The 27,467-nt window shown below is 44.4% G+C and overlaps 1 protein-coding gene across 4 annotated transcripts in view; it reads left to right on the forward strand.

Moving 5' to 3' along the window:
• Positions 1-27,467, forward strand: part of CLIC5 (chloride intracellular channel 5) — a 196,690-nt gene that overhangs the window by 114,987 nt on the left and 54,236 nt on the right. For all 4 annotated transcript variants that reach the window (XM_067752779.1, XM_067752777.1, XM_067752778.1 and 1 more), the window contains one exon: positions 24,684-24,793. In XM_067752779.1, the coding sequence (XP_067608880.1) occupies positions 24,684-24,793 (110 nt within the window). The remainder of the gene's footprint in view (positions 1-24,683; positions 24,794-27,467) is intronic.

A 27,467-nucleotide genomic window follows, 5' to 3' on the forward strand; every position in this document is an offset into this window, starting at 1 on the left:
ACTTTACGAATAAGGAAACCAAGGCTCAGAGGAGGTAAATGACTCGTCCAAGGTCATATTCCAGTGAAGGATGGAACCAGAGCTAGACTTTGGGTTGTCTGAGTCCAGGGTTCGTCCCACTCTGCTGTGGGTTTTCCTCAGACCTTGTCTGGTGACTTTTTCGGAAGGCTGAATTGTTTTCTCTCTCTGGCACCAGCACAGAGGTTCTCAAAGTGTGGACCTTATACCAGAAGCGTTCCTTGGGCATTTGTTAGAAATGCAAATTCTTGGGCTCCACCCCAAACCTACTGTGTTTTAACAAGCCTTCCAGATAACTCTGAGGTATGCTAAAGTTTGAGGACCACTGTTCTAAAAGTTTTCAATAAATATTGTTGAATAAATACTTTCTAGAATTCCTTTCAACATGTTTAAATAATAGTCTTTCATTAACATGTTTAAAGTATTTAAGAACTCCCATCTATATTTTTATTTGAAAACTTCCAATGATCCCTTATTAACCAATCCCCAGTGGGAGAGAGGAGTATTTTATCATACAGTGAAGACGGGGCCCAGCCCTGTTTCTCTGTGTGAAAGGTACAGAGAGAAAAGAAGGCATCACAGACACAGACGATATGGATGGGCGAATCAGACCAGCTAGAAGAACGTAATGTAAATGACGTTTATTGAGCTCTTAGTTTGTACCACAAACTATCCCTAAATGCTTTACATGAACTATCTCATTGAATCCTCACCACAACTTTATGAGGTGTGTACCACATTGCATTCCCACTTTACAGATGAACAAACCAAGGCCAGGAAACTTGCCCAAGATTACAAAGTTAGTAAGTGGCAAAGCCCAGTAAGATTCCAAAGCTCAGGAGCTTACATACTATTGTATTTTGCCTTCTTATGTTCTGCATCTTCCAGAGAACATCAGCGCCGTAGCACGTCGTAGGGAGAGATGCTGAGTGGAGATTTACTGGGCATCCCTTGTCCCTAGAACAGTACATAATACATTGTTGATACCTAATATGTGTCTAGTGAATGAATGAAATGAACTGTTCACAAAATAATCCTATTAGGAGTGGGCATAAAAAGCCTTCCAGGGAGGGTCGGGTCGGGGTTGGTATTTGAAAATGGAAACGTAGGGAAAATGGAATCCAGAAGAGAGAAAGGGTACAGATAACAGTACAACTATAACAAATCAAGTTCCAACAGAGGTGGTGGGCAAGCGGTTTGCCTGGAGGAGTGAGGAGGTAAGGGAAGGGGTCCTGAAAGGGGACTATTGCTAAAACTGGGAAGAGAGAGTGGGACCCCCCTGAGAGGCAGCCCACAGAGCTGGACTTTATCCTGTTATCAGTGAGAGGTCATTGGAGGGTTCTGAATATGGGCTCCAGAGGGCCAAGGAAACAACTTAGAACAGTCTAGTATATATGTCTGTTATTTTTAATTTTACAGATGACAGAGGAAAGTCAGCTGGACTACAGATCTGGGAGAGTTTGCTGGCGTGACAGCAAAAAGATAATCTTTCCAAAAGAGTCACATAGCCATTTTGATTCATTATCGTTTTCATGAAGTGCTAACAATTACAATATGCCTGTCTGTAAAGCTTGCAGTGGCATTTGATAAAAATGAGGTTTTTCTGAAGCCTGAAGGGCTGTCATAGAAAAGAGGGATGCAAAATCCAAAAGGCCACAGGGTCAAAAATGAAGAATGGAGACGTTGCTATAATCCCTGTTATTCAAGGGTAGAATAAAAGCAAGTACCCAACCTATTTATTTAAAATAAACGTTTATTACAAATATTTATTATCAATCATCACATAGCTTAAACACAGCTTCCGTGCAAAGCAGAAAGCTCTGAAAGGAACTAACTTCCTCTTTTGCTATGTGGGCAGATCTGTTTGAACTACACTGCCCATTCAGTCAAAAGTCAAGCGCATACGGCAATACGGTACGCACCTCACCTACACATGGCGCACTCAGAAACTCCACCTCTCGAGAGAATCAGCAGTACCCATCTGTTACTGTTGTTTTTCTGACTAGCTGTCTTTTATCTCTTCTAGTTATTTTAGGAAAACTCATAGGTCTGAGCCACTACAATGTCCCTCACCCCCTTAAACAAAGTCTGGAATGATTTTTTTTTTAATCTTTTACTTTTTAATTTTTATTTTATATTGGAGCATAGTTGATTAACAATGTTGTGTTAGTTTCAGGTGTTTAGCAAAGTGATTCACTTATACATATACATTCACTTATACATATAAGAATAGAAGTGAATAGAATAGAAGTGAATACATATACATTCACTTATACATATAAGAATAGATATACGTATCTATTCTTTTTCAAGTTCTTTTTCCATTTAGGTTATTAGAATATTGAGCAGAGTTCCCTGTGCTATACAGTAGGTCCTTGTTGTTTATCTGTTTTAGAAATAGCAGTGTGTACGTGTCAATCCCAAACTCCCAATCTTAATACTGAGAATCACTAGATTTGATCCTATGAAGGATAAAATTGCAGGATGATAGACCAAAAGTGCTAAGAAAGGATTATTTGAAATTTCTAAGCTGCTTTGAAGTGAATGAACTCTGTCTACAAGTAGGCTTTGTAGGAATGAGTTTCTTAAATTGAGCATCTATGTTTAAATGTCCCTTTAAATCCTATTTTGAAAGTAGGAATGTGCAGATATAGCGTTAGCAACTCATTTCAGTTTGCCAGGGACTTTCCCAGTTTTAAGCCCTGAAGGCTCTGAAGTCCCCTGTGTCTCAGGCAAGCTGGGATGGCTGGTCACCCTGCACATCTCACAAGCAAGCAGACAAAAAAATAAATCCGTAGGAGATGGTGAAAATGGAAGGACGCTTTCCTAATCTCCCACCCAGAAGTGAACACTGCTCCCCTGGATACGTAGAACACATTGGTGGGACTGTATTTACCATTTATTCCATTCTGCCTTATATGTAACTTTATTATTATTATTATATTCATCTTTTTATAGGTAGCTGGAAGCTGGAACCACTTCCAGTGATCAGAGCCCTTTCCCATTTGCATGGTCTCATTTGACCTTTGTTGTCACTCTGAAAGATGGACAGGGCAGGTGTCAGAGACCCAGGTATGAAAGCAACTCCCACTTTTAGGGGAGCCTCTCGACCAGACCTAGGATCTCTGATTCCTGGTCCAGTGATTTCACCACCACTGATCATTTGTATTCCCTTTGTGACATTCAGGCCCTGATCCTTCACCTCCATAATGTAGAGAAATAGGTCATTTGTAACTTACAACATGTATTAATCCACAGGCTTTTAAACACCTTTCAATTTTACTGATTACCTTCCAGGTGAGCATGGTGAATGGTACGAACCCCCATTTCACAGTAAGAGAAACAAAGGCTCCAACTGCCCTGGCTTAGGTTATCCAGGACTTACAGCTTCGAGACTGACAGTTAAAATACCGTCTTGTTCTTTGTGATTTGGCATAATTGGACACTTGGCACCTTTGAGGATATTTTGAAGATCAACAGCATAACTATATTTTTAAAAGAAGTGTCTAGATTGATGGAGACCCACAAAAAGCAAAAGCTCACCTGCCCCAATGAGGATCTGAGATTATCACTCAACAAGTTGATGGTGCACTAGGGCTGCCATGGATACGTATGTTGGCCTCTCCCTGTTGATCTCACACAATGTGCATTTTAACTTTGACACAGATGCTTTGGTTTCAGTTGCACATTGAATAACAGGAACCACATCTTAGGAGCTGGTTACTCCCTAGCACCTAAGTTACTTTTTCTGTTTTGTTAAAACAATTTCTTTCATCTTCTTTTGTGTTCTCCTGTATCTGCTACACAGCAGTCCAGCCGGCTTGAATTTGCTCATGTCTCAAATGCACAAACCCACTCTCTGCATGTGTTTCACCAAACCTGCGTCCACGGGATCACTCTCAAGTTCTAAGTCAGAGCCCTTTGGAGGCACAAGTGCAAGTACCCAAGGGTACATCAAAGGGGGCTCCCCTTTATTTTTCCTTTCTCCTTTGTCCCTTCCCTTTTATTTTATTCTGTTGGTTTAAATTACAAATACACGATCAGTGTGGCAAATCAGACCCTAAAGAGATATATGGATCCAGAATCCTGAAATTCAAAAAGCTCTGGCACCTGAAAGTTCTTTTGGAAATTTGTGGCTAATTCATTTGAAGGCAAAACTGACCTAAATTTTTGGAGGCTGTTTGTTGCCTCTATGTGTCCCACTTTGTGCTGCAGAAATGTGAATGGACTTGATTACAGGGTGGTGCCCAGAGCCTGCTGAGGATGGTATGAGGTTACATGCATCTTGTTACCTTTCTACATGCCAAAATATTTAAAATTTTGCAGCATATCCGGCCCAAGGGTTTCAGATATTTCCTTATCTGAAACCACATAAAGAAAATATGAAGACTCTCCCTTCCCCACCCCTCAAATGCCTCCTACCGGAGGAGAAAAGCTGATGTTATTGGTGTTAAGTACTGCCTTCCACTCCCCTCCGTCTATTGTCTCTCTCTCTCTCTCACACACACACACACACACACACACACACACCACACATACATACACACACGTTTTTAACTTAAAAACAAAGCCCTGTGTGTGTGTTCATGTGTAGCACAGCATTTTGTTTTTAAATAAAAAGGGATCATACCACTCACAACACTTCGTGACTTGTGTTTTCCCCCCACCATGATATTCCAGGATAAGACTTAAGACTCCAACTCATTCCTTTTACTGGCCATATGTTATTGCATTAAACACGGCTGGATCGTCCTGTAATCAACCATTCTGCTCTCAACGGACATGTTGTTAACAGTATTTTGTTTTGGGGGATCGAACATTCGTGATTATAAAAGGACAAGTTACCGACAGAGGTTAATTTGTTTTATAAACATTGGCACGTTGGTTAGCCAAGAAACCTTTTCTCTCCATTGTATAAGTAGAAACCCTGAGGCAGAGAATGTTTTTCTGGTTTTGTTTTATTCTTTATTTTATTTTATTTTTTGAGAGTAAGTTGCAACATACTGGCTTTCTTGTTTTTCTGCCCCTCTCTGTGTAAGCTTTCCATGCCCCAGGGCTTGCAGGCAGGCAGGAAGCCTGCACTGCACAGCAATGGGCGCTGATGTGACACCTTCAGAAAGCCCAGGTCACAAACCACGACTTGTCAGTTTTCCATAACTTAACCTCTCAGGAGAGGGTCCAACCTCTGACTGGTCCCCACAGGCAAAGAGGCAGGGGGCTTCACAGGGATGAGACCTGCGCGGCATGGATAGGCTCAGTGACTCTAGGCTCTGCTGGCTCCTGATGGACAAGCCACATCATGGAATTTCAATCAATAATTTAGCCCTGGCTCCAGTTTCAGCTGCAGTGTTCGCTTTCAGCGCCGGGCTGCCATTGCTACTTGCATTCAGGCTCCCCTCCTCTGTGCAAGGTATGGAAAGTTGGCTGAGATTCACTCACATTTCTAGAACCCAGTAGGGCCAGATTCCTAGGCACAAGAGTAGAGATTTCCCCCCCCCCAAACAGGAGTGATGTCAAATCCAGATGTGCAAAAATGTACCTTTTAAGATCAAACAGAAGCTGGACATCACTGACCTAGTGCACAGATCGTGAACGTCTTTGCATTGTTGCTCTACGAGGCCTTTGTCATCCAAAGGTTCTGAAGACCAGCCTTCACCAATGCTAACAGGCATAGATCACCTAGAGATCTCGTTGAAAATGGAGACTCGTGTTCAGTTGGTCTGCGGTAGGGCCTGAGAATCTACGTACCTACCAAGCTCCTAGAGGAGGCTGTTGCTGCTGGTCCGTGGACCTAACTTTGAGTAGCACGGCTGTAGACAGCCTAGAATTCCCTGCTTTGAAGACAGTTGTTCCCTTCAGGGCCATTGCTGGGAACTCTGTGGGAGAGACCGGACATTCTTACTGGGACTCGGTGGAGGGTTGGGTGCACGTTCATTCCCCTACTGTCGAGCCGTTGGGCATCATAGTCTAGCTGTAATTGCTGATGAAGGACCAGATGTGGGGTCATAGTGTTATTCTTGTGCCCCTTCCTTGCAGGGCACTTGCATGTACATCATCTCATTTGAACTTCACAGAGAGCTTGAAGCAGGCGGGCAGCAGTTTTTATCCCCAGTGACAGATGAGGGAGAGAGCTCTGAGGCCAGTTCAAGCCATCTTTTATTCCCCTTTGGGAGAAACAATTGAGAGAAGAAATGCCATGCTCAAAGCTGGTTCCAGAACTGCAAATATGACAGAGCAAAAGTCCTGGATAATCATATACTCTACTCACGTTATATTGTTCCTAAGGTCTTGTTTCTCTTCAGCCCTACCGTATGTCTCCAAGACTGTGGTCTTTGCGTGTAAGCCATATGTTGAACAACTAGAGTGTTATATCTGGCCCTTAGCTATATCACGGGACTGAAAAGAGAAAAATAAAACAGGGTCTGTTTTATGACTTAGCGGAAAGAAATTCCATTCAAGAAAGATGTGATAAGAGCCAAATGGGAGAACACAGAGGAAAATGCTGCTTCTTCTTTTAGCTTTGCCCTGTTTCTTCTACCTCTTCAAATGTACACGTGGAAGTGTCTGCAGAATTCCATCTAATGTTAGCATGATCAATAAAGCACGTGATCACCAAAGGACACTGACATTCTTGCCCACTGATCCTAGCTGAGACCTCAGAATTTTCTTCATCATGCTTCCGGCAGCCTCTTCTAATAGGTGGGAGATGAAGCGGAGTTGAAAAGTCTTTGTCGTTTCTGAGCCTCCATCAGAAGATCATTGGAAGGGGTTGATCGTAAACATTAGGTAAAATCTAGAAGACTATTTGCTGTTAATCCCTGCGGGCCATTGCTTAGCGTCATCTAGACTAAACATAGCCCAATAGCAGGCTTCCTTCCTTAGATAGGTTTTGCGAGTAAAGGGAAGCTGTTGTGACTTTGGTTTGTCCTGGCTTATAAGGGTGGATACTGTTTGATGGGGGTTGGGGTGTGGAGGACATGGCATTAGTACAATTTTTTTTTTTTTTTTGGTACTCGGGCCTCTCACTGTTGGGCCTCTCCCGTTGCGGAGCACGGGCTCCAGACGCGCAGGCTCAGCGGCCATGGCTCACGGGCCCAGCCGCTCCGCGGCATGTGGGATCTTCCTGGACCAGGGCACGAACCCGCGTCCCCTGCATCGGCAGGCGGACTCTCAACCACTGCACCACCAGGGAAGCCCGCATTAGTGCAATTTTTAACACACAGGTGCAACAATTCTACTCGGTACCTTTATACTAAATGGAAATACAAATGATATGCTTTGATGACTATCTACAGTGACATACACTTCCATGATGATCTCTGTTAGAACTGGAAACGTGTCTTCACATCTTCTGCACTACCAATGGCTGATCTGAGGGATTCTCTCTGTGGATCCCAGTATTAGGATACAGAAGCCCAAACAAGGGGTTTTGTGGTACCCAGAAGCATCACACCAAATTCTGAGATGTACAGAAAAGATCCAGTAGAGGAGAAGAAAACTTCTGCAAAAAAGGAAAGGTAAAGAAAGGAAAGGAAAGAAGAGAAAACTTCTGCACCTCACTTACTCTGGAGTTATTTGGGGCAGTTTTCTCTCCTTATGATGGCCACTTTCAGTGTCTTCTCCTAGGCATGAAGTGGAGAATTTGCATTATAGCTCTTCACAAGCAAGGGTTGTTTCTAACTTCTTGTGCCCAGTTAATAATGCTGAACAAGTGAGCATGGAGAGAAGCAGAGAATTCAGAGCTAGACATTGTCCAGTCATCCCTTCATCTTACAGGCGAGGATGCACAAGACCACACTGAGGCAGTGACTTTCTCAAAGACATATTTACCTTGCAGAACATCTAGGACCAGCCCGAAAATTCTTCTGACTCCCACTGGCCAGGCAGAAAGCAGGGTGGGCAATCTGTCTCTTGGAACCGTAGAACTTGTGAAAAATAAATAAATATGGTAGGTCTTGGAATGATTCCCTTTTTGGAGAGAAACGCAGACTCCATCTCAGGTTGTGGCTTCCTGGGTGAAGACCTGGACTATTGTGTGTGTGGCATAATTACTGGGGTCTTTTTTTTTTAATTTTTTTTTTTATGGGAGTACAATAAATAGAACATTTCCTGCCTTAGTCTGCCATTTGGGAAAGCTTTTCATTTTCCCTTTGGGCCTAGGGAGTTACAAAAGACAGACTTCTTTTCAATTATAGCTTGGCTTGAGCTTGAATATATAACTCAGCCAGGAGCGAGCTCAGACTGAAGTTTTTAAAGGCGGAGAAAATGAAATGAGGTCTCCTTGACGCACAAGCTGGCTCCGTTTCTGTGTCTGTAGCTGGGATGCTGTTTGTAAGAAGCCCCCCTCTGAAGCAGGAAATAGAATCATCCGGCATGACACTTTACAGTAAGTTCTGCAGGAGCTTGAAAGAAATGAGTAGGGTGGGCTCATGGGACGGAAGGCACTTGGCTAGTAGAATACTCCTGTCTTGCGCGGTTGGCAGAGAAGACCCTCCAGGCCCATGCCCTTTAGTGACCTGGGGGTGTGAGAAGGAGGAAGGAGAGGTGGTCCAGAAAGCAGAGGGACAATGATGACAGCTGACGCATTGAGTGCTTGCTCTCTTCCAGCCCCCGCCCTCGCGTTTTACTTGTGTTATCTCCTTAATCTCCCCCATCACCTCTGGGGAGGGACTCTGGAGAGGAGGGGTTTAGCTACCCGGCTGTTCTTCTATCTGCCCCCTGGGGGATGAGGAACTTCAGTGTGAGACTGGCTTCAGGTCTTTCCCCTGAGGGAATCCTCCACATTAAAGCAGCATAAACCTTGATTAGAATCTGTGGCCTACAATAATCAGAACTTCTCTTTTCATGTCTTCACCATTTTACTCTTAAGAGAATCAAAGGGCAGGTAAGCGAGGACTTTTGAAAGGATTCAGTTCTCATGGCTTGGGTGGTTATGGCTGAATTACTTACGTTAATGACTTCAACTGAGATTTCAGCCATCTCCATTCTACTGCAGACTCCACCCCCACTGATTGTTGGTGTCTTGGACAGTCATCTAAAGTCTCTGGACCTCCAGCTGGCTGGGTCTGAAACATAAGAGGGTTGGATGAAGCTTGAGGGATCCGGGTGGGTGTGGGGAGCCTTCCCAGAGGAATGCTTCTTTAACTGCTGTTGAAGGTGATGTACTGAGAACACTCTGGAGAGATGTTAGAGGCAAGCTGTGAGAAGGCAGAGCCTTGAAGGAGCCTCTGAAGGTGGTCACAGAGGCTTCTTGCTTTATGTCTTCATTTGCCCTCCAGCTCACAGTGCTGGCCGCTACCCCGCAGGTCCATTGTAGTTGATTTACAATGTTGTGTTAATTTCAGGTGTACACCATCAGAATTCTTAAATGCAAATAAACGATTCAGTGATATTCACCTTCTCCCATTCACACTTTAGAAATATTTTGGAGTATCTTTCAACATCATCTCTTCTAATTCATCCACTTTGTAAATAACAAAACTAAGGCCCAGGGAGGGGGAAATTACTTGCCCAAGATCACACAGTTCTTTGTGCCAAAACTAGGTCTGGAACACAGGACTCTGGATCCTCTGCTTTTCATTACACACTCTTTTGCTTAAAGGGCTACCTAAGGCATTCAATTCACCCGACCATCCTGCTTCTCCAAAAATTCTGACTAAGGCCTTATTGCACAGCGTATAGGAAAACATAACTATCCCAAATTCACAGTACTGATATTAAAGGCAACACTTAATATGCCTATAGTTTCCCACTTCCAAATTAATTAGAAAGGAATGTGTTATTTTTGTTTTTAAGTCTTACTCTTCCAACCAGCCCTGAAGTGATTTTAAATAGAGAATTTTGAGTGGAAATGAAAGCAGCTTTGCAATAAGAAGTGCTGCCCTTTGGCCCGGGCACCCATTATAGACGCTTGTCCTTGTAAGTTGCAGAGGTAAGAACTGACTGGATCTCACACGGGATGCGATAGGTGAGAGCCCATGTGTCTTGTTTCAAGACTCCAGGAAGCTCCTGCAGTCCTTCTTCCTCCTTTCCCGGTTCCTCACTCCCCTGCCAGAGGCCTGAAAACCCACCCCTGGAGCTTTAATCCCCTCTGCTTACATCTGGTCCACGATCAACGTTGAGACGTTATCCAGAATCCACACTTCAGTGGGAATACTTTCAGAGTTGGCTTTGAGAAAGGAAAGTGGGGAAGATGCCATGTTGGCCGAGGGTGGTTGGTGGGATTAGAGACTAGTGAGGGTAGGAATAGCAGACCCAGGGTACAGGTGGTTCCCAGAAGATAGGCTTTTGACTGCTTTGTGGCTTGGTGTGTGGTTGGGCTGGCATCCTCAAGCTGGAGGAAGAAAGGGAACTGGAGAATTCCTGTGTGGGCTTTCCTGATAGAGCACGAAGAACAAGCCCACGTGCTCATGGTTCCTGACACACCTGGCATCATGTCATCAAGCCTCCAGACCCATTCTTACTTGGTCACTTTTGCTCTGATGTCCTTCCCCACCACTTTGCTTGAACAAATCCTCTTACCCTTCAAGTCTCATATCAAGGCAAGCTGTGAGAAGGTAGAGCCTTGAAGGAGCCTCTGCTGCCCCAAAACCTTCCCTGAGGTCTCAGGGGGTCTCCTTCCTGCTCCCACCCCACCCAGGCTCTATCATTCCACTTATGACCAGGTCTCATTCAGCACCACCCTCCTGGGCTCTGCACCGAGGAGGCCGTTAGTGGAGATGTTTGTCCCCCTCACTGCGAGGACCCACCTTGCCCAAATGGCTGGGTGATTACACATTGTTGAGGGTGGAGCTAAAGCCTCCTCGGTGCCCCCCACAGCCAGGAAAGCCGAACATAGGACTTGATGGAATCCTGCGTTGCAGAAGCAGCGAAGTTTCCCCCCACCGTTGGCTAGAGGATAGTAGAGGATAGTGCCTGGGGAGAGGAAGGTGGTTGAGCACATCTGACCATGTGAGAAGTTTGTCCAAGCGGGTAGGATTTCTGGACCTGGTCACAGTGCTGTCACCTTCAGGGAGGACCCACCTGCAGAGCTCCGTGTGGATGGGCAACTAGAAAGACGTCAGTTTGTGAGTGAAGCTCCTGACATCGTGGCTGTGTTGACTTGAGATTCTACCAGTGTTCTCATCCAAACTGTGTCCTCCATTCCCTCAATGACTCAAAGTGGTGCCCTTCTTCCAGGGCAAGGACTGATGGTGGGGAGAAACAGCAGCAGAACTGGGGTCTGGGGGAGAAGGGGGCTGTGATCCAAAGGAGTTTCCAGGTTAGATAGGGAAATAGGGAACAAACAGAGCGGAGGTCGCCTCAAGGGTCTCCTGAGACTCTGGCCTCCCTGTGTCTGCAGTGGGCTCTGGGAGCTCTGTCGTCACTTTTCTTTTTTATCATGCTCCTTAGGGGGTTCTACTGTCCATCCCCAATTTTGAGCACCACTGGGTCAGAGATGGCCAGGCGTTGTTGAACATTAGAATCACTCTAAGAGTTTTTTTAAAAAAAAACAACTCACTTGAGTCCTACCCCAGATTAAATAAATCAGAGTATCTGACCATGGGACCTGGCCATGGCATTATTAAATGAATATTAGAATAGACTTTTCAAGCCCTATAAGCCCGACTTCACGGACACATTATAAAATACTAATTTTGCAAAGAATGTTCCGTAGGGTCCTGGATTTACATCACCCTATTTAGTAAAACTCATGATTCAGATTTGATTTTAGTGCCACAAGGCTTTTAATCTCTCATATTGGAGAGGTTTGGATAGATGAGAGCTTAGTGAACCCAACTGAGAGGCCCGGTGACAGATTTTGTGATTTCTCTAAAGTCTTTTCACACCAGTTTGTGATATTAAGATGCTCAAAAAAACGCAGACATCCAGAGCAGAGGGCAGGATGAAGAACAGTTGCAGACTCTCCATCAGCACAGGATCCCAAACACCAGTCTCTTTGTCAGAGAATCAGTATCAAGATACCCTCATTTGGTATGAAGATTATAGGAATTGCAGGCTCATTCCATGAATGTAGGGGGAATGGATTCATGATCAAAAGCTGGAACTAATTTCTATAGCATCTTAAATAATAAAAAGTATGTCAAGGGAGGAAAGCAAAACTTCTGACAGCGGCCTAATTAAGTGGAAGGCATGTTTCCTCCATTAGGCACTGGTATTCTCCAGGGGAGGCTTAAGTGAGAAGATGTCTTCTTCAAATTAAACCCATGTGGGAAGGAGTTCTGTTTATATGAGGCTGTAGATTTGTGTTGTTCTTTGGTTTCCTGTGCTTTGGTGCATTTCTGAGGTGGAAGAATTCCAGCTTTCAGTTCTCCTGATCTGAGCTTAGAGAGCCATAATCCGGCCTAAAGAATAGCATGACGGTCCCATAAATATTTGTGGCGAAGGTTCCTGGGTATGCAGAGGACACAAAGGCTTCTACTGGGCTTCAATATAAAACCGCCAGGAATCTGTCACAGACCTGATCCCTTAGCTTTACCCATCCATCTTCCTTGAATTCCAGACCTTTGAGTCTGGTTCCTGAGCTACTTGAAAACCTTGTTTGGTTGCAGAACATTGCTCTGCATAGAAACTCAATGGCCTTGTGGAGAGCAGATGGGCACATCACTGTACCAACAGCTAACCAAATATGAATCACTTTCCCTTTTCCCCTTCATGGTCAGTGGGATTCTGCCCTAGCTTAGGATCACCCATCTCCGGCCAGTGGACAGTGGCCATAGTTCTTCCTGTGTTTACTCTCTCCATTGAATGTATTGCTCCACACACGAAACCCTGAACATGGAGGTATTGCTGAATTTTTGTGCCGTCAAAGTGAATCAGTTATACATATATGGGATATTATATGTATATGTATAACTGATTCACTTTGTTATAAAGCAGAAACTAACACACCATTGTAAAGCAATTATACTCCAGTAAAGATGTTAAAAAAAAAAGAGAGAGAGAGAGATCTACTGACTCTTTACTAAGGCACAGCATTTCACAAACAGGGATGTTTAATTAGCTCTTCCTAAGTGTTTGTCTTCTGTGCTCATGATGACAATAGCTCTAAATTTATAAAGCGAAAACTGTGTGTTTTGTACATATTATCATCTAGTTGTGGAACAACCCTGCAAGATAGACGTTTCTTGCCCCCAGTTTGCAGATAAGGAACCTGAGGCTAAGTGTGTATGTGAGTTATATGCTGGATAATAAACCCCCCAAACTTAGTGGCTTTAAACAATGACAGCATTTATTTTGCTCATGAACCTGCAGTTTGGCCAGGGCTTAGTGGGGATGACTCATTTTACTTCACTAGGTATCATTTGGGACAGCTCAAAGGCTGGGGGCTAGAATCATCTGAAATCTCACTCATTCATGTGTGTGGTGGTTGAGGGCACCTGTCAACTGAGAACTTAGCTGGGGATCAGCCAGAACACTACACAGTGCCTCTTCATGGGCTCTGGGCTTCCTCACAACATGGTGGCTGGGTTCCAAGGGTAAGCATCCCAAATGAGAGAAAGGGCCAGGCAGACTCTGCATCCCCTTTAATGATCTGGTCTCAGATCTCACACTGTGACCTTCTTCTATTCATCTACGCTGCCACAAAGGTCCACCCGATTTCAAGAAAGAAAATACAGGCTTTTCCCCTGGAGAGTATATGGGACTGAAAATAGTACTGTAGCCACTTCGGGAAATAAAATCTGCCACATCCAGCTGGTTGATATCAGGGCTGGAGTTTGAACCCAGGTCTGCATGACTCTACACCAGGCCCTTTACGCTGTACTACTGAACTCTGTGACGTCAAGGACACAAGCCTGCCTCTAGTGCAATGGAATTTAGTTTTTAAATGTTACACGTGGGGCCAGTGCAGCAAAAGAGTCAAACTTAGAGGCAGAGGATTTGGACCTTGGGACCTTCTAAGCCTTGGTGCAGGTTTTTGGTATGAATGAGAGCCGTTCTGCCTTGCTAAGCACGATGGAGTCATTTGGAAGACATATCAGGGGAATCAAGTTTACATTTCTTGAGCCCTTACTGGGTTCCTAGGGTTTCATAAAATAAAGAACCAAAATAAAACAAGTCACCAAGTCACATCCATGCTAATGGAAGGCTTACCAACTAGATGGTTGGAAAGACAGATCATTTGGTATCAAAAGAAATAATACGGAATAGTGTCTGACTTACTAATAAGAAAACCTCACGTATCTAGTAACTCTAAAACAATCTAATAGAAATGAAGCAAATTCTAGAACAATACATAACACTAGAGTGAGAACACTAGGAAAGGAGAAGGAACTAACAAGGAAGACTTAAAGCAAGCAAGCCCTGAAGCATTTCAACATTTTTCTTTTTCTTTGTTCCCTTTCTTTCCTTTTCCTTTTTTTTAAGCTCCGGGTAAATAACATGTTTATGGGTCTAAAAGCCAGAGTTCTTGCTGTCTTGGGGAGGATAATCATGTTCTTAGGAGTAGATGAGTTCTCAAAAGCGTACAAAGTATGGCGGGGGAAGAGCAATTAGCTGAGAGGGCAAAGGTCAGGAAGGGGAGGATGTCAGTAAATGAACAGGAGAGTCACGTGCAGGACTGGCTGCAACTGGTGGGGCGCACTGCAAAATGACAACGAGGGATCCTTTGTTCAAAAATGATTAAGAATTTCGAGACAGCAACAACAGAGCATTAAGCCAACTGTGAGGCCCTTCTGAGCTCAGGGTCTCGTGCATCCGCACAGATGGCATGTGTGTGAAGCCAGCCCCGGACACAGGAGAGGCACCAGGTGACAAGGCAGGTAGCAGAGGGCTGAGTTTTAAGAGGAAGAGATAATCGAAAGTTCTAGCTACCAGAGTTAAGTAAGGGTAAGTCAGAGAGGAAAGGAGGGAGGGAGAGAGGGAAGGAGGGAGGGAGGAAGGAAGGAAGGAAGCAAGGAAGGAAGGAAGGGAAATTGCTTAGTCCCAGAAAGTGACTGAAGGAGAATCGCTTTAGAAGAGGGTGTTAAGGTAGAAGACTGGCAAGAATTTTAAGAGAGACACAGTAACCTATTCAAATAGTTTGGACATGAAAGGATAGGAAGGAAAACATGTAGGAGTGGAAAGAAGGGGCATGGTGTTAGGGTGTGGTGTTGGGCTGGAGAGGGCAGTTCTTTCCCGGAGGGTGTGTGAACAAACAGGAGGGTGAGTACAGATTCAGTGCAGAACGCCATAAAGCTCAGCGTAGGTTGAAGGTCACTCCCAAGAGGCCTCAAGCACAGTAATATTACGCAACACATTGAGTTGTAGGCAGCCTTGGCCCCAAAGCCACTATCAGACCAGGCTGCTAACTCAGGGTCCAAGGTACCACTGGACCCTGCTCTCTTAGTCAGACACTTGAGCTGAGTAGCCTTCTGGGCATGGAGCCTATGAGGTCCTTTGGGAGGGGATATTTACATAACTATGTTCAGTTGAGGTGTTGATGACGCATACTAAATTGATGGGTTACCTGTCTCAGGTAGTATTTTTAAATTCATCTGGTGTGATGTTTAATTTTTATGTGTCAACCTGGCTAGGCTGTGGTGCCCAGATATTTGGTCACATATTATGCTGTTTCTAGGCAGGTGTTTATTTGACTGAGGTTCACATTTAAATCAGTAGCCTTTGAGGAAAGCAAGTGACCTTCTGTCCTGTGTGTGAGCCCCATCCAGTCAGTTGAAGGCCTTAATAGAGAAACGACTGACAACGTCTGAGGAAGAGGGAATTCTGCCAGCAGGTTGCCTTTGGACTTCAACTGCGACTCTTCCCTGAGTCTCCAACTTGATGATATAGCCCATGAGATTTTAGATTCACCAAACCTCCACAATTGGGTGGAGACAATTCTCTCTCTCTCTCTCTCTCTCTCTCTCTCTGTATATATATATATATATATATATCTTTCTCTCTCTCTTTCTCTCTCTCTCTCTCTCTCTTTATCTCTATCTCTGTCTCTATCCACACACAAATCCTATTGGTTCTATTTCTCTGGAGAACCCTGACGAATACACCTGAAATTCCTCCTATGACATTATATAGGCAGCCTTCTGCATAGAGCTGATTCAGCCTTTATAATCAGCTTCAGATAAATGATAAGAATCTCTGAAGCCTCAAATGTATACTTATTACCTGACTGCTTATTGAATGGAAAATGCCTGAGTGACCCCAGTGAGTTAAGCCTTATGTGACTACTGAGAAAAAGAATGTTGTTTCTTCAAGGGTAGAACCCGCCATCTTCAAGCGGACCACAACCCGCCCCAAATCCCATCTCTGTTCATGGGAGGCTGACCAGCCAAATTATTGGAACAGCAGATAATTGGGTGTTAAAAAAAACAGTCATAGTAAGGAATATTATCTGACTTACACGAATAAGAGAAAGTGGGCAGATCCAGATATCGCTACTATGAAGAAAAATGTTCTTTTCCACGTGATATGCATCAGTTTAGTGCTATAAAGATGAGTCATTTTATATCCAAAGAAAGTCCTCTTCCTGTGGTCTTTGTCACTTCAACACTCTTTCCATAAGAGAAAAACCAGCCTGGCATAGAGAAAAGGTAGGAATTGGGAATCAAGAATTGTATCCCTGGGAGTTCCCTGGTGGCCTAGTGGTTAGCATTCCGGGCTTTCGCTGCCATGGCCCAGGTTCAATCCCTGGTCGGGGAACTGAGATCCTATAAGCCAGGGCGCGGCATTAAAAACAAAAATTATATCCCAGATTCTGCCATGGGACCAGGCTGTACCACCATGGGCAAAACGTCTAAACTTTCTGGGCCTATTTCCTTACCAGTAAAAAGAAAGAGCTGGACCATATCAACCTTGAGGTCAGTTCTAGTCCAGCTGTTGTAGAATTTTTATCTGTAACTTGAAAAAAATTTTTAATCACTTGAGTCTTCAAGGATAGTTTTCATGGACTAAAGTAACACAAAGTTGAAATGTGACATAAATGGTGACTTAATTAACTTTCTGGAGAAAATTCAGGTTTTTTTCTTCTAGTACCTCATTTAGGACTTAACCGTGTGAGATTTTTAAAGGAATCAGACAAATAGCCTAAAAATCTTCCATTTTGAAATATCTGACATCTATAGCTGACGTCTAAGCATCTGTCGTAGTCTGGGTCCAATCAGGAGAGAGAAACCACACAGTGGTTTTAGCAGGAGTTTCACATAGAGCAATAGTTAACTATGATAAAAGAGTAACCATTACATATAAGGACACTACATGGTACCCTAGAGTTGAAGGAGAATAGCCAAGGGATGACAAACTGAGAAGGGTTTCAACTCTCACAGGGGAAGTGTGGTCAGCCCAGCAGAAAGCGTAGACGTCCACCGGTCTGGCAAGACTAGAGCTGGTTTGGAGTCGCTGGGCAAGCAATAGCCACCCTCCAGCGCTCAGGACGGGAGCAGACGGTCAGCAGTGGGGGCATAGGTGTGCACTGGGGTCCAGGTGCCGGCGGGAATGGGGGGCTTCAGGCCACACGGGGCTTGCGGAGTCAGTGGCAGATCTGTGTGGACACCCTGGCCACAGGCAGACTTACGCAGGCTACATGGAGGCGTTGCCTTCTGTGTCCAGAGGGCTAGCAGCAGGATGAGGCTGCAGGGAACCGGAGGGATCACATTCTGGGCTGGGGTGGGGGCAGGCTCACTGCTGACCCCCCAGTCCATGCCAGAGGCAGCAGAAGAGCCCCTTCTTCCTGCAGGGTCCCTCCAGTCCTGTCTTCTGGGAAATCCTACCTTCGTGCTCACTTTAGAAATGCCAAGAGGAATTGCCACTGTTTCTCACCCAGCATTTATTGAAGGGTGCCTTCAGAGCTGGGAGACAGTAAATTGGTAAGGGACACGACATCTGTCAAGCTTAAATGCCATCTCTCCCCATTCTGCTATTCCGTTTGGATCCTTTCTGAATAATTCTTCCCTCTTCTGGACCTTGCTGCCCTCAGACGATTTGGGGGCAATTATCAACTTCACTCTGTTGTCTGGAGAGGAAGCTCTATGTACCTGGTCTGTTTATGGGGTATCTTATCCCAACAGGTCTCAAATGTTGTTCACGGACTCCTGGGTCCAGGAGATCCTCTGGGGGGGGGGTTGCTGAGAGGTCACAACTATTTTCAAAGTCATCATTTTCCCCTGGAGTTGCTATTTTGTGGGTAAAATTTGCTGGCGTTTTAGGGCAAATAGAGGCAGTGGTGTAACGGAGGAGTCATGCATGGACAGAAAAAAAAAAAAAGCCAGTCTCGTTTGTGAACGATCTTGATGAAGCAGTAAAAATTATCGAATGTAATTAAATCTCAACTCACAAGTACATGTCTTTTAAACATTCTGGCAGATGAAATGGGACATGCACATCCAGCTCTTTGGCCTCATTGCCAAGCACAATGGTTGTTTCAGGAGAAGCACTTGTGCGACTGAGCTGTGACCAGAAGTTTCTTTCGCAGAACAGTTTTTACCTGAAAGACAACCAGCAGAAAAACTATGGTTTTTACTACTTGGTATTTATTTGCCAGACGTTTCCTGGGAAGTCAAGGAAACGAGCTTGTCATTTCAAGACTCACAGCTGACAGTATTCATTGTCCATGATAAAAGACAAGCTTTCAAGAGAAAATGAGAATGTCGGAAAACAGGGATTTGCCACCAGGATCTTAGCAGCCTCTTTTTGCTTGAACTTTTCTGTTGAGCTTGGTGGTCATATTACTGAAGGAGATCCTTTGCTACTGTATAAAGAGATGTATCACCATTTGGAAGATCTGTTTAACTCCGTGAAATGCTATTTTCCAAAAGATGAATTTGTGACGTGCCAAAATCATTCATGGGTAAAAGACCCATTCAAAGTGTGAGATAGATGAATGGGTTTTAGTGGAACAGAAGACTTTCATTGATTGGGTTTCAAATTCCACTTATCGACTAACCTTTAAGAAACTAGCACTTGTTGAGTTTAGGTGTGGTATAAAAGAAAAATACCCACAATTATCTAAAAAGGCTATTAAATTACTCCTCCCTTTTCCAACTACATATCTGGGTAAGGCCAGATTTTCTTCATATACTTCAACCAAGTAGCAAAAGACTGAATGCAGAAGCCAACTTCGGTTAAGTCATACTTTAAAGATTTTGTAAAAATATCACAATTCCACTCTACTTACTAAATTTCTTTTTTTAAATATATGGTTTCTTTAATTAAAACGTTATTTATGTTAACATGTAATGTGTTTATTATTAGTATTATATTTTAATGAATGAGTAAACAAATATTTGAAATATTTTTTAGCTTTAATTATAATACAGTAAATATCGACAGCTATAACTCACATGAACAAAAGCTCTTTGGGATTCTCACCAATCATGAAAGGCATAAAAGGATTCTGAGACCAAAGAGTTTGAAACTGCTGTCTTAAACTGCTTAATTTCATTAGACACTTGAATTCACAACACTGAGGGAAGTTGTAAGTGCAAAGACTGAGACTCAGGGTCACACGGTGAATTACAGGCAGAGGTGGGTCTAGAACCGTGATCTCCTGCTATAATGTCTTCTACAACCCAAGCTTTTTTCTCAGGATGCTCTTCAGAAGGCCACCATCAAAATTTGGGGATACTCAAGCCATAAAATTGGAGCAGTGTCACCCTCCCCTCAACATGTATCCATTCTAACAGGCACTGAATATCGACTCAGTTTCAGGTACCTGTGCTTGTTACTGCTGAAGGTAACGTGAATAAAACATAGTCGTGTTTTGGGGACAGCCAAGCTGTCTCACCATATGGGGGAGAGACTATGTGGAAGGCAATATTTCAGAACATATAATATGACTTAGCTGGCATACAACATATAAAGTATAATCATACAACCTATATAATTACATCATGCTATTACTATTTTTTTTTACATCTTTATTGGGGTATAATTGCTTTACAATGGTGTGTTAGTTTCTGCTTTATAACAAAGTGAATCAGTTATACATATACATATGTTCCCATATCTCTTCCCTCTTGCATCTCCCTCCCTCCCACCTTCCCTGTCCCACCCCTCTAGGTGGCCACAAAGCACCGAGCTGATATCCCTGTGCTGTGCGGCTGCTTCCCACTAGCTATCTACCTTACGTTTGTTAGTGTATATATGTCCATGCCTCTCTCTCGCTTTGTCACAGATGCTATTACTATTATAGTATGTAATATTATACAGTGTATACTATTTTATGTTTTATTACAACTTAATATAGTATATAATACCATATAGTATAACAAGGTATAGTACAGTATATACGCTTAATAGTAAATAAATGTACTATATCTAGGGAACAGACAGTACTTTGGGGTCATAGCTGGCTGGCAGCTGTGTGCACGCGAGGCCCATGGCAAAGCAGAACTGTGAACTTGGGAAGTTTGCCAGTAGCTGTACACCATTCTCCTTTGACCCTACTGTTCGCTTTCGTTTCCCAGTGCTGCCAAAATAAATCACCATAAACTGGGTGGCTTATAACAAAAATGTATTCTCACAGTTCTGCAGGCTGGAAGTTTGAAATCAAGTTATCATGAGGGCCATGCTCTCTCTGAAATCTCTAGAGAAGACCCTTTCTTTGTCTCCTCTAGCCTCTGGGGTCTGCCGGCCATCCTTAGTGTTCCCAGGTTTGCAGGCAGATCACTCCAATCTCTCTTCATATGACTTTCTCCTTTATGTCTGTGTCCAAACTTCCTTCTCCTTATAAGGACACCAGTTGTGTTTAGGGCCCGCCCAAATCCAGCGTGACCTCATCTTTACTTGCTTTCATCTGTGAAGATTCTGTCTCCAAATAAGGTCACGCACACAGGTTCTGTGTGGACATGAATTTGGGGGGAACATTATTCAACCCAGTACACCATGTTTTTGCCTGTCCCCAGTCCACATTGCTCAGAGTCTCTTTGGACCACAGCCCATCTGGATTTTCCCTCATACTTTTCAGGGCCTGGGGTCCCGTTGAGCCCCACCAAGTTCTTGGTTAATGTTTTAAGTGGTTGCCTCAAGCTCACCACATTTAACCCATGAGTTTAGCAAATGGTTTCCATGGGCAACTGGTGAGTTGTGAAGGAAGAAAAGAGGAGACTAAACAACTCCATAGTAAACAAAACAAAACAAAACACCCTAATAACCCAATTGAAAAATGGCTAAGGACTTGCATAGATGTTTCTCCAAAGAAGACATACAAATGGCCAACAGGTATATGAAAAAATTCTCAATGTCACTAATCATGAGAGAAATGCAAATCAAAACCATGATGAGATCTCACCTCCCCCCTGTCAAGGTAGCCATTCTGGAAAAAACAAATGAGAACAAGTCTTGGTGAGGATATGGAGAAATTAGAACCCTTGCACACTGCTGGTGAAAATGCAAAGTGGTGCATCCACTATGGAAAACAGTATGGAGGGTCCTCAAAAAATAAAAAATAGAGCTACCATATGATCCAGCAATCCAACTTCCAGTGGTTAGCTAAAATAGTTGAAATTGGAATCTGGAAGAGATCTTAACACCCTTGTGTTCATTGTAGCACTATTTAAATAGCCAAGATATGAAAACAGCCTGAATGTCCACTGACAGATGAATGGATAAAGAAACTGGTATACACACACAGTGGAATATTATGCAGCCTTAAAAAAGAGGGAATTCTAAAATATGCAACAACATGGGTGAATCTCGAGGACATTATGGTGAATGAATTAAGTCGATCACAGAAAGACAAATACTGCATGATTCCAGTTATATAAAGTAACTAAAATAGCCAAAGTCATAGAATCAAAGAGTGGAAAGGTGGTTGCCAGGGGCAAGGGGAAGCGGGAGTGGGGAGTTACTAGTAACGGGAATACAGTTTCATTTGAGCAAAGTGAGGAAACTCTAGAGAGCTGCTTACAGCACTGGACCTACAGTCAACAATACTGCATTGTGCGCCGAAACATTTTTTAAGAGGGTAGATCTCATGTTAAATGTTCCTAGCACAAGCAAAGGGAAGGGAAGGGGAAGCTTCAAGAGAGATGCAAAGACAGTAAGGGTGTAAATCATAAAATCCTCACATACTATTGCTCTTGGTCTTTTGGCAATTTTTGTCTACTAGGTCTAGAATCATAATATAAGACAATAGTGGAAATGTGGGGAGCTGTGACAACCACCAGCCTGTACACCCCCGCAGAGCTGTGGCACATGGACTGAAGGCTGGGATGCGTCACGCACATCCAGCACCCGCACCTCCTGCTCTGTGACCTTGGGTGAACGTGCTACCCGTCTGGGCTGGGCCCTCAGGGTGGAGTCTGCGCGTGGCAGTTAAGAGCTCAGGATCTGGAGCCAGATCGCCTGGGTTCATTCCAGGGACCCTCAGACCAGTGATTTCCCCTCCCTGTAATTTCCACTCAGCTTCCACATCTGTAAAATGGTGACACTATCTCACTACACAGATTTCGCATGAGCAATAAACACGTTAATAATATACGTAAAGCACTTCGAACAGTGCCTGACTATATAGACATTCGTTGGTATTATTAACATTATTATATGAATTTTTGGTCCAGCTAATAAGAATTCCAGTAATTCAGTAGTACCTCCTTCAATCCCCTTATGACCACCACCACCCCCCGAAGTAAAACAGATGAGAGTGTGTGGACCCTGGCTTTTGTTTTTTGTTTTTTAATTCTCCACTTGTCACTTACACCATAACTGGCCCTGGGGAAAAGTTCCTTTGTCAGGATGTCTTAAAGGACCAGGAACCTGTCAGATGAGTGCTTCTTGGGAAAGAAAGTCTTAGGGAACTGATGTCATCAACTCAAGTTTTGCAACGAGCTATTATTAAATTCATAGTCGCCTGTCTGAGTGTGGCTTTATCGGTAACTTTAGCCCTGTGGGCAGGGGTGGCGCCCGCCCTGTTGCCCTCCACCTTTCTGATTTTCTATAACCTAGCCTTGGTGTCTGAAACAATCAGGGTGGGTCTGTCTCCAGCACTAAGGAAAGTGAGAACTGGATCGGGATGGGGCTCTGGGTGGAGTTAAGAGAGAGGTAAAATAACTGTAATTTCATAGCAATTACCTACAAGCAGTACCGTCAAAGGCGCCAGTTTTCCATTATAAACCTGAGCCTCTGCTGGGAGCGATGGGCCGGGTAGAAATAAGGACACAAACCTGCCTTCCCACCCAAACCCCACAGCAAACAAACCTCGAGGGGAAAAATAACGTGATGAGCTTGGAGGGTAGTGTTCTTCTCCTTCTCTTTCAGAAAAAGAAAATCTTAGTAAGCCCCCATTCCAGGATGTTGGTTGGATTGCTGGCAGCTTTGCAAACGAGGCTGGGGGGCCTTCCCTCTTTGAACCCTCCCTGTTAGTGGAGCCTGGTCCTGATGCCACCATGATTTCCAGGGGAGCCAACAGCAAACTACAATGAATGGGTGATTTCTCCCTCCAAGTACCATTTTGGGGCCAATAAACCACTCACTGGAAAAAAAATTACACAGAGATCAGTTCCCCAAACTTTTTGTTCGTATGTTTCTGAAAGTGTGTTCTTTATAAAATTCACATGTCTGCAGCCTACTCAGAGGTAAAGATAGACCTGCCTTTCAGACAAAAAAAAAAAAAATCTGCTGTTTTGAGGAGGGTACTGAGAAGGGGAAATGTGGAGAGCAGAAGTGTGCAGGTCCTCAATAATGCTATCTGTCATGCTTTCCTATGTGTTCCCATCTCATCCCCCAGCCCACCCCACAGGAGGCCATAAGCTTCTGAGTAAATGCAGTTTTGAATCCCCTGTGTAATTTCTTCCAGTGCCTTGTACATGGTCAATACGTATTCGTTGAGCAAAAGGATAATTTAACAAATGAATGGTTTATTGACACCAGGTCAAGTAGTAGTCAGAACCTAGTGGGACATTGAGTAACGTCTCGAGCCTGCTGACAAGATAGAAAGACATAGGGTCAAAATCTGAGGGTCTATACTCATGACGTCTTCACGGAGTAAGGACCAAAGGGTAGAAGATAAACGACAGAGGAACATACTTTGGCGAGGTATAACCAAAGCAAAGCATTTCTTTGGTTAGAACTGGTTTAGAGCTATCCTCAGAATGGACTGATTTGAGAGGTATATATTGCCGGTGAGTGGAGATATTCAAGCATAGACAAGATGATTACCCAAGAGTATAGAAGTTGGTCCGACATCATTTGTGTTAGACTATGTGATGTGGAAGGTCTCTCTCTCTTTTTTTTTTGTGGTACACGGGCCTCTCACTGTTGTGGCCTCTCCCGTTGCGGAGCACAGGCTCCGGACATGCAGGCTCAGCGGCCATGGCTCACGGGCCCAGCCGCTCCGCGGCATGTGGGATCCTCCCGGACCGGGGCACGAACCCGCATCCGCTGCATTGGCAGGCGGACTCTCAACCACTGTGCCACCAGGGAAGCCCTGAAGGTCTCTTTTTACCCTGAGATGCAAGGGTTCAATGGTTTCAGAAAGTTATGACTCTCCGTAATCACCATGCTGGAAACTCACATTCAGTTCTGCACGTGTTTATCGAGCCCTTACCCTGTGCCAGGTGTCACCTTGCATAAACATTAGGAAGACAAGGATAAATCTTAGAGGGCAACTTTAAAGTAAGGCTGGGGCATGGACTTTCGGTTCTGCCCAGACTGGTGTCTGGCTGTTACAGTCCTATATTCCTTCTTGCTGATGTGCACGAGCTAACTCAGGACTCTGGTGCTCTTCTTTCTAGGCTGGAATCGATGGGGAAAGCATTGGCAACTGTCCCTTCTCCCAGCGCCTCTTTATGATCCTCTGGCTGAAAGGAGTTGTGTTCAATGTCACCACTGTGGATCTGAAAAGGTAAAGGATGAAACATTCACGAGCAGGAAGAGAGACTCTTCCATGAGGGAGGGCGAAAACCTCGAGGCTCCCAGCAACCTCCTCCTCACACCTTGCTGGCCAGAGCCCTAGAGCCCTAGTTACAAGGGAGGCTGCAAGAGTGAGCAACACCCTTGGAACAGAGCAAGTCCCGATGAGCAAGGAAGAAGGAGGGAATGGACAACGGGTATCTCGACTGAGAGTGTCTGGCACAGAGATGGGCGCAGCATCTAAAAATCTGGGAGGGAGCCATTCTGGTCCTACTAGTGCCCCCAAGCTAGGGGACCCCAGCCGGACTTCAGGCGTGAAAGGTTGAGTTTCCGAGGAGCTGGGATCCATACTGTTTCTCCCACTATGTTCGCATCTTTAGAACTCCTTAGTGTGAGAGCTCTGGGTTAGAGACCGGGATGGAGAATTACTAGTGTTCTGCTTTTAAAGTGCAGTTTTAATGGCTGTTGAAAACACGGGCACTGTTCACCATCACAAGCCCCACTGTTTCCATCTTACTTCTCTTGCCTCTCCTCCGCCTGTCCTTTAAATGCGGACTGGCTCAGGCTCCCTCCCTGGGTCTTTATCACCTGCCACAGCTTTCCCCCAGTGAGCTTAGCATACTCTCCCTGTCACCTTTATGTCAATTACTCCATACCCAGAGCCCTGCTCTCTTCTAGATATTTCCACTTGGATTTTCTGTTATCACTTTGAAATCAGTGTGTCAAAAATTGTACCTTCATTCTCCCTTTGAATTGGGGTCCCCTCCTGAATTCCTTTGTTCTTCCATTTTCCGAGGCACTGAAACGTTTCCAGCTCCCTTCTCTTGCCACCCCCATTGTCCATCAGTCACCAAGCCCAGGGCATTCTCTCCCCGTGCTGTCTCTTACTTCCAGGTTCTCTTGTCCATTCCCAAAGCCCCCACATGGTGTGGGTCCCACCACTGGCAGCTGGACTGTTTCTCTCTTCTTCAGACTGGTCTTCCTCCTTCTGGTTTCTCTCTGTCTCTCTCTGATCCATCCTTTATATTATCATAAGGATAGTCTTCCTAAAATAATCCTTTCATCACGTGGCTCTCCCTACTCAGAAAACCTCCTGACATTTCCCATTGCCTGCAGCATAAATGCATCTGCAGCCCTCCTTTGTCTTTGCCTTGGTTCTTCCCAGCATGATCTCCCAGGGCCTATCTGCCTCTGGCAGGCTGGACCACCTTCTGCTGCCCTTGTCCCTCTGGCCTCCAGCCGTTGCCTGGGATGCTTCCTCTGTCTCACAGAGGCTCTCTGTTTTTCCTGAATGGAGAGATGGTGCCCAGCCCCCAGAAGCAACCCCCTCCCCTGGGAAGCTTCCCCCTCCCACCCTACCACTCTCAGGCAAATCTATCACTCAGCCTCCCTCCAGACTCACCCTGCATCTATGGTCCATTTTGTATCTCACCAGTTTACGATATCTACAATCCCGATGCTTTACAACTAGTGCATGCTTTCCCATAAAAAAGTCACATAAAGTGTAACCCTGTGACGGAGATCTTATTTCTTCATTCTATATGAGGAAACCAAGACAGACACATTTAAATGACTTGTCCAAGGCGCCCACCTGGAATTGGAGGGGCTGCCACTAAAAACCCGATCTTCTTGGTTCAAATGGCACGTTCTTCAGGACACGTCAGTTATGAAGTTTGTCTTGTCATTCGCATCAGACCTTCAGTTCCTCAAGGGCAAGTCGAGATCATGTTTTGAGTTTCTTTGTATCTGCCACAGCAGCCAATGCATTCGTTCGGGGCCCTGACTAATTTCTGTCAAATGAATGAAAACACACACGAAATGCAGACATTGTCTGTGACAACTACAGAGAGCAGACTTTCCTGCAGTTGGAAAGATTGGCTTCCTTCAGTGGAGAACAGGAGGTCTTTGGAGTATCATCTGTGAAAGTAGACTCGTATTTGTCTGGGGATCAGGATGGGAGAGGGAACCATCCCAGCATTCCTTAGATCCTCACACGGCTCTTACCTAGCTGTCATCACATCCGATCCTGCCAACACCCCTTGAGGTGGGCCAGGCAGGTATCACGACTCCAGTTTTATAGATAAGGAGAATTGCTTACTGAAAAAAAAAATTATATATATATATATATATATATATATATATATATGTATATGAATTAAGGAATTTAAAAAATGTATGATACAGTGAAGTTTAGCAATTCCTAATAAAACTAATTTCTTATCCCGGCATCACCATGTATTGGTGGAATGACCTTGAATCTTCTCTTTTCTGAGCCCGTTGCCTTACCTGTACAATGGGGATAAAAGTTATGCCTTGTTTCTAGAGTTATTGCGAGGATCTGATGAGGCAGGCCATGGACCACTTGCATTGTGTTGTGCTGGCTTGTAGCAAGAACACCGCACGTGCTGCCTCTTCTTAGCATCATCCTGCCCTCCTGGAGCTGGCAATCCAGGCAGGGAAGGAGAACTGATATACATTAAATAATCTGTAAGTTAGACTTGGCAATATGTAATTAAGTTCTAATTACATAATTTCATAACTACTGAAGAGGGTCAACAAGGAGAGGGGGCCACCCCTGACCAGTGTCCACTGGCAAGGTCAGCTGAGCTCCAGCGGTCAGGGCAGTACTTCCCAAGGATGCCAGACTCCAGAGCCCATTGTTCTCT

Source organism: Pseudorca crassidens, chromosome 10, assembly GCF_039906515.1.
Source record: "Pseudorca crassidens isolate mPseCra1 chromosome 10, mPseCra1.hap1, whole genome shotgun sequence".
Taxonomy (NCBI): Eukaryota; Metazoa; Chordata; class Mammalia; order Artiodactyla; family Delphinidae; genus Pseudorca; species Pseudorca crassidens.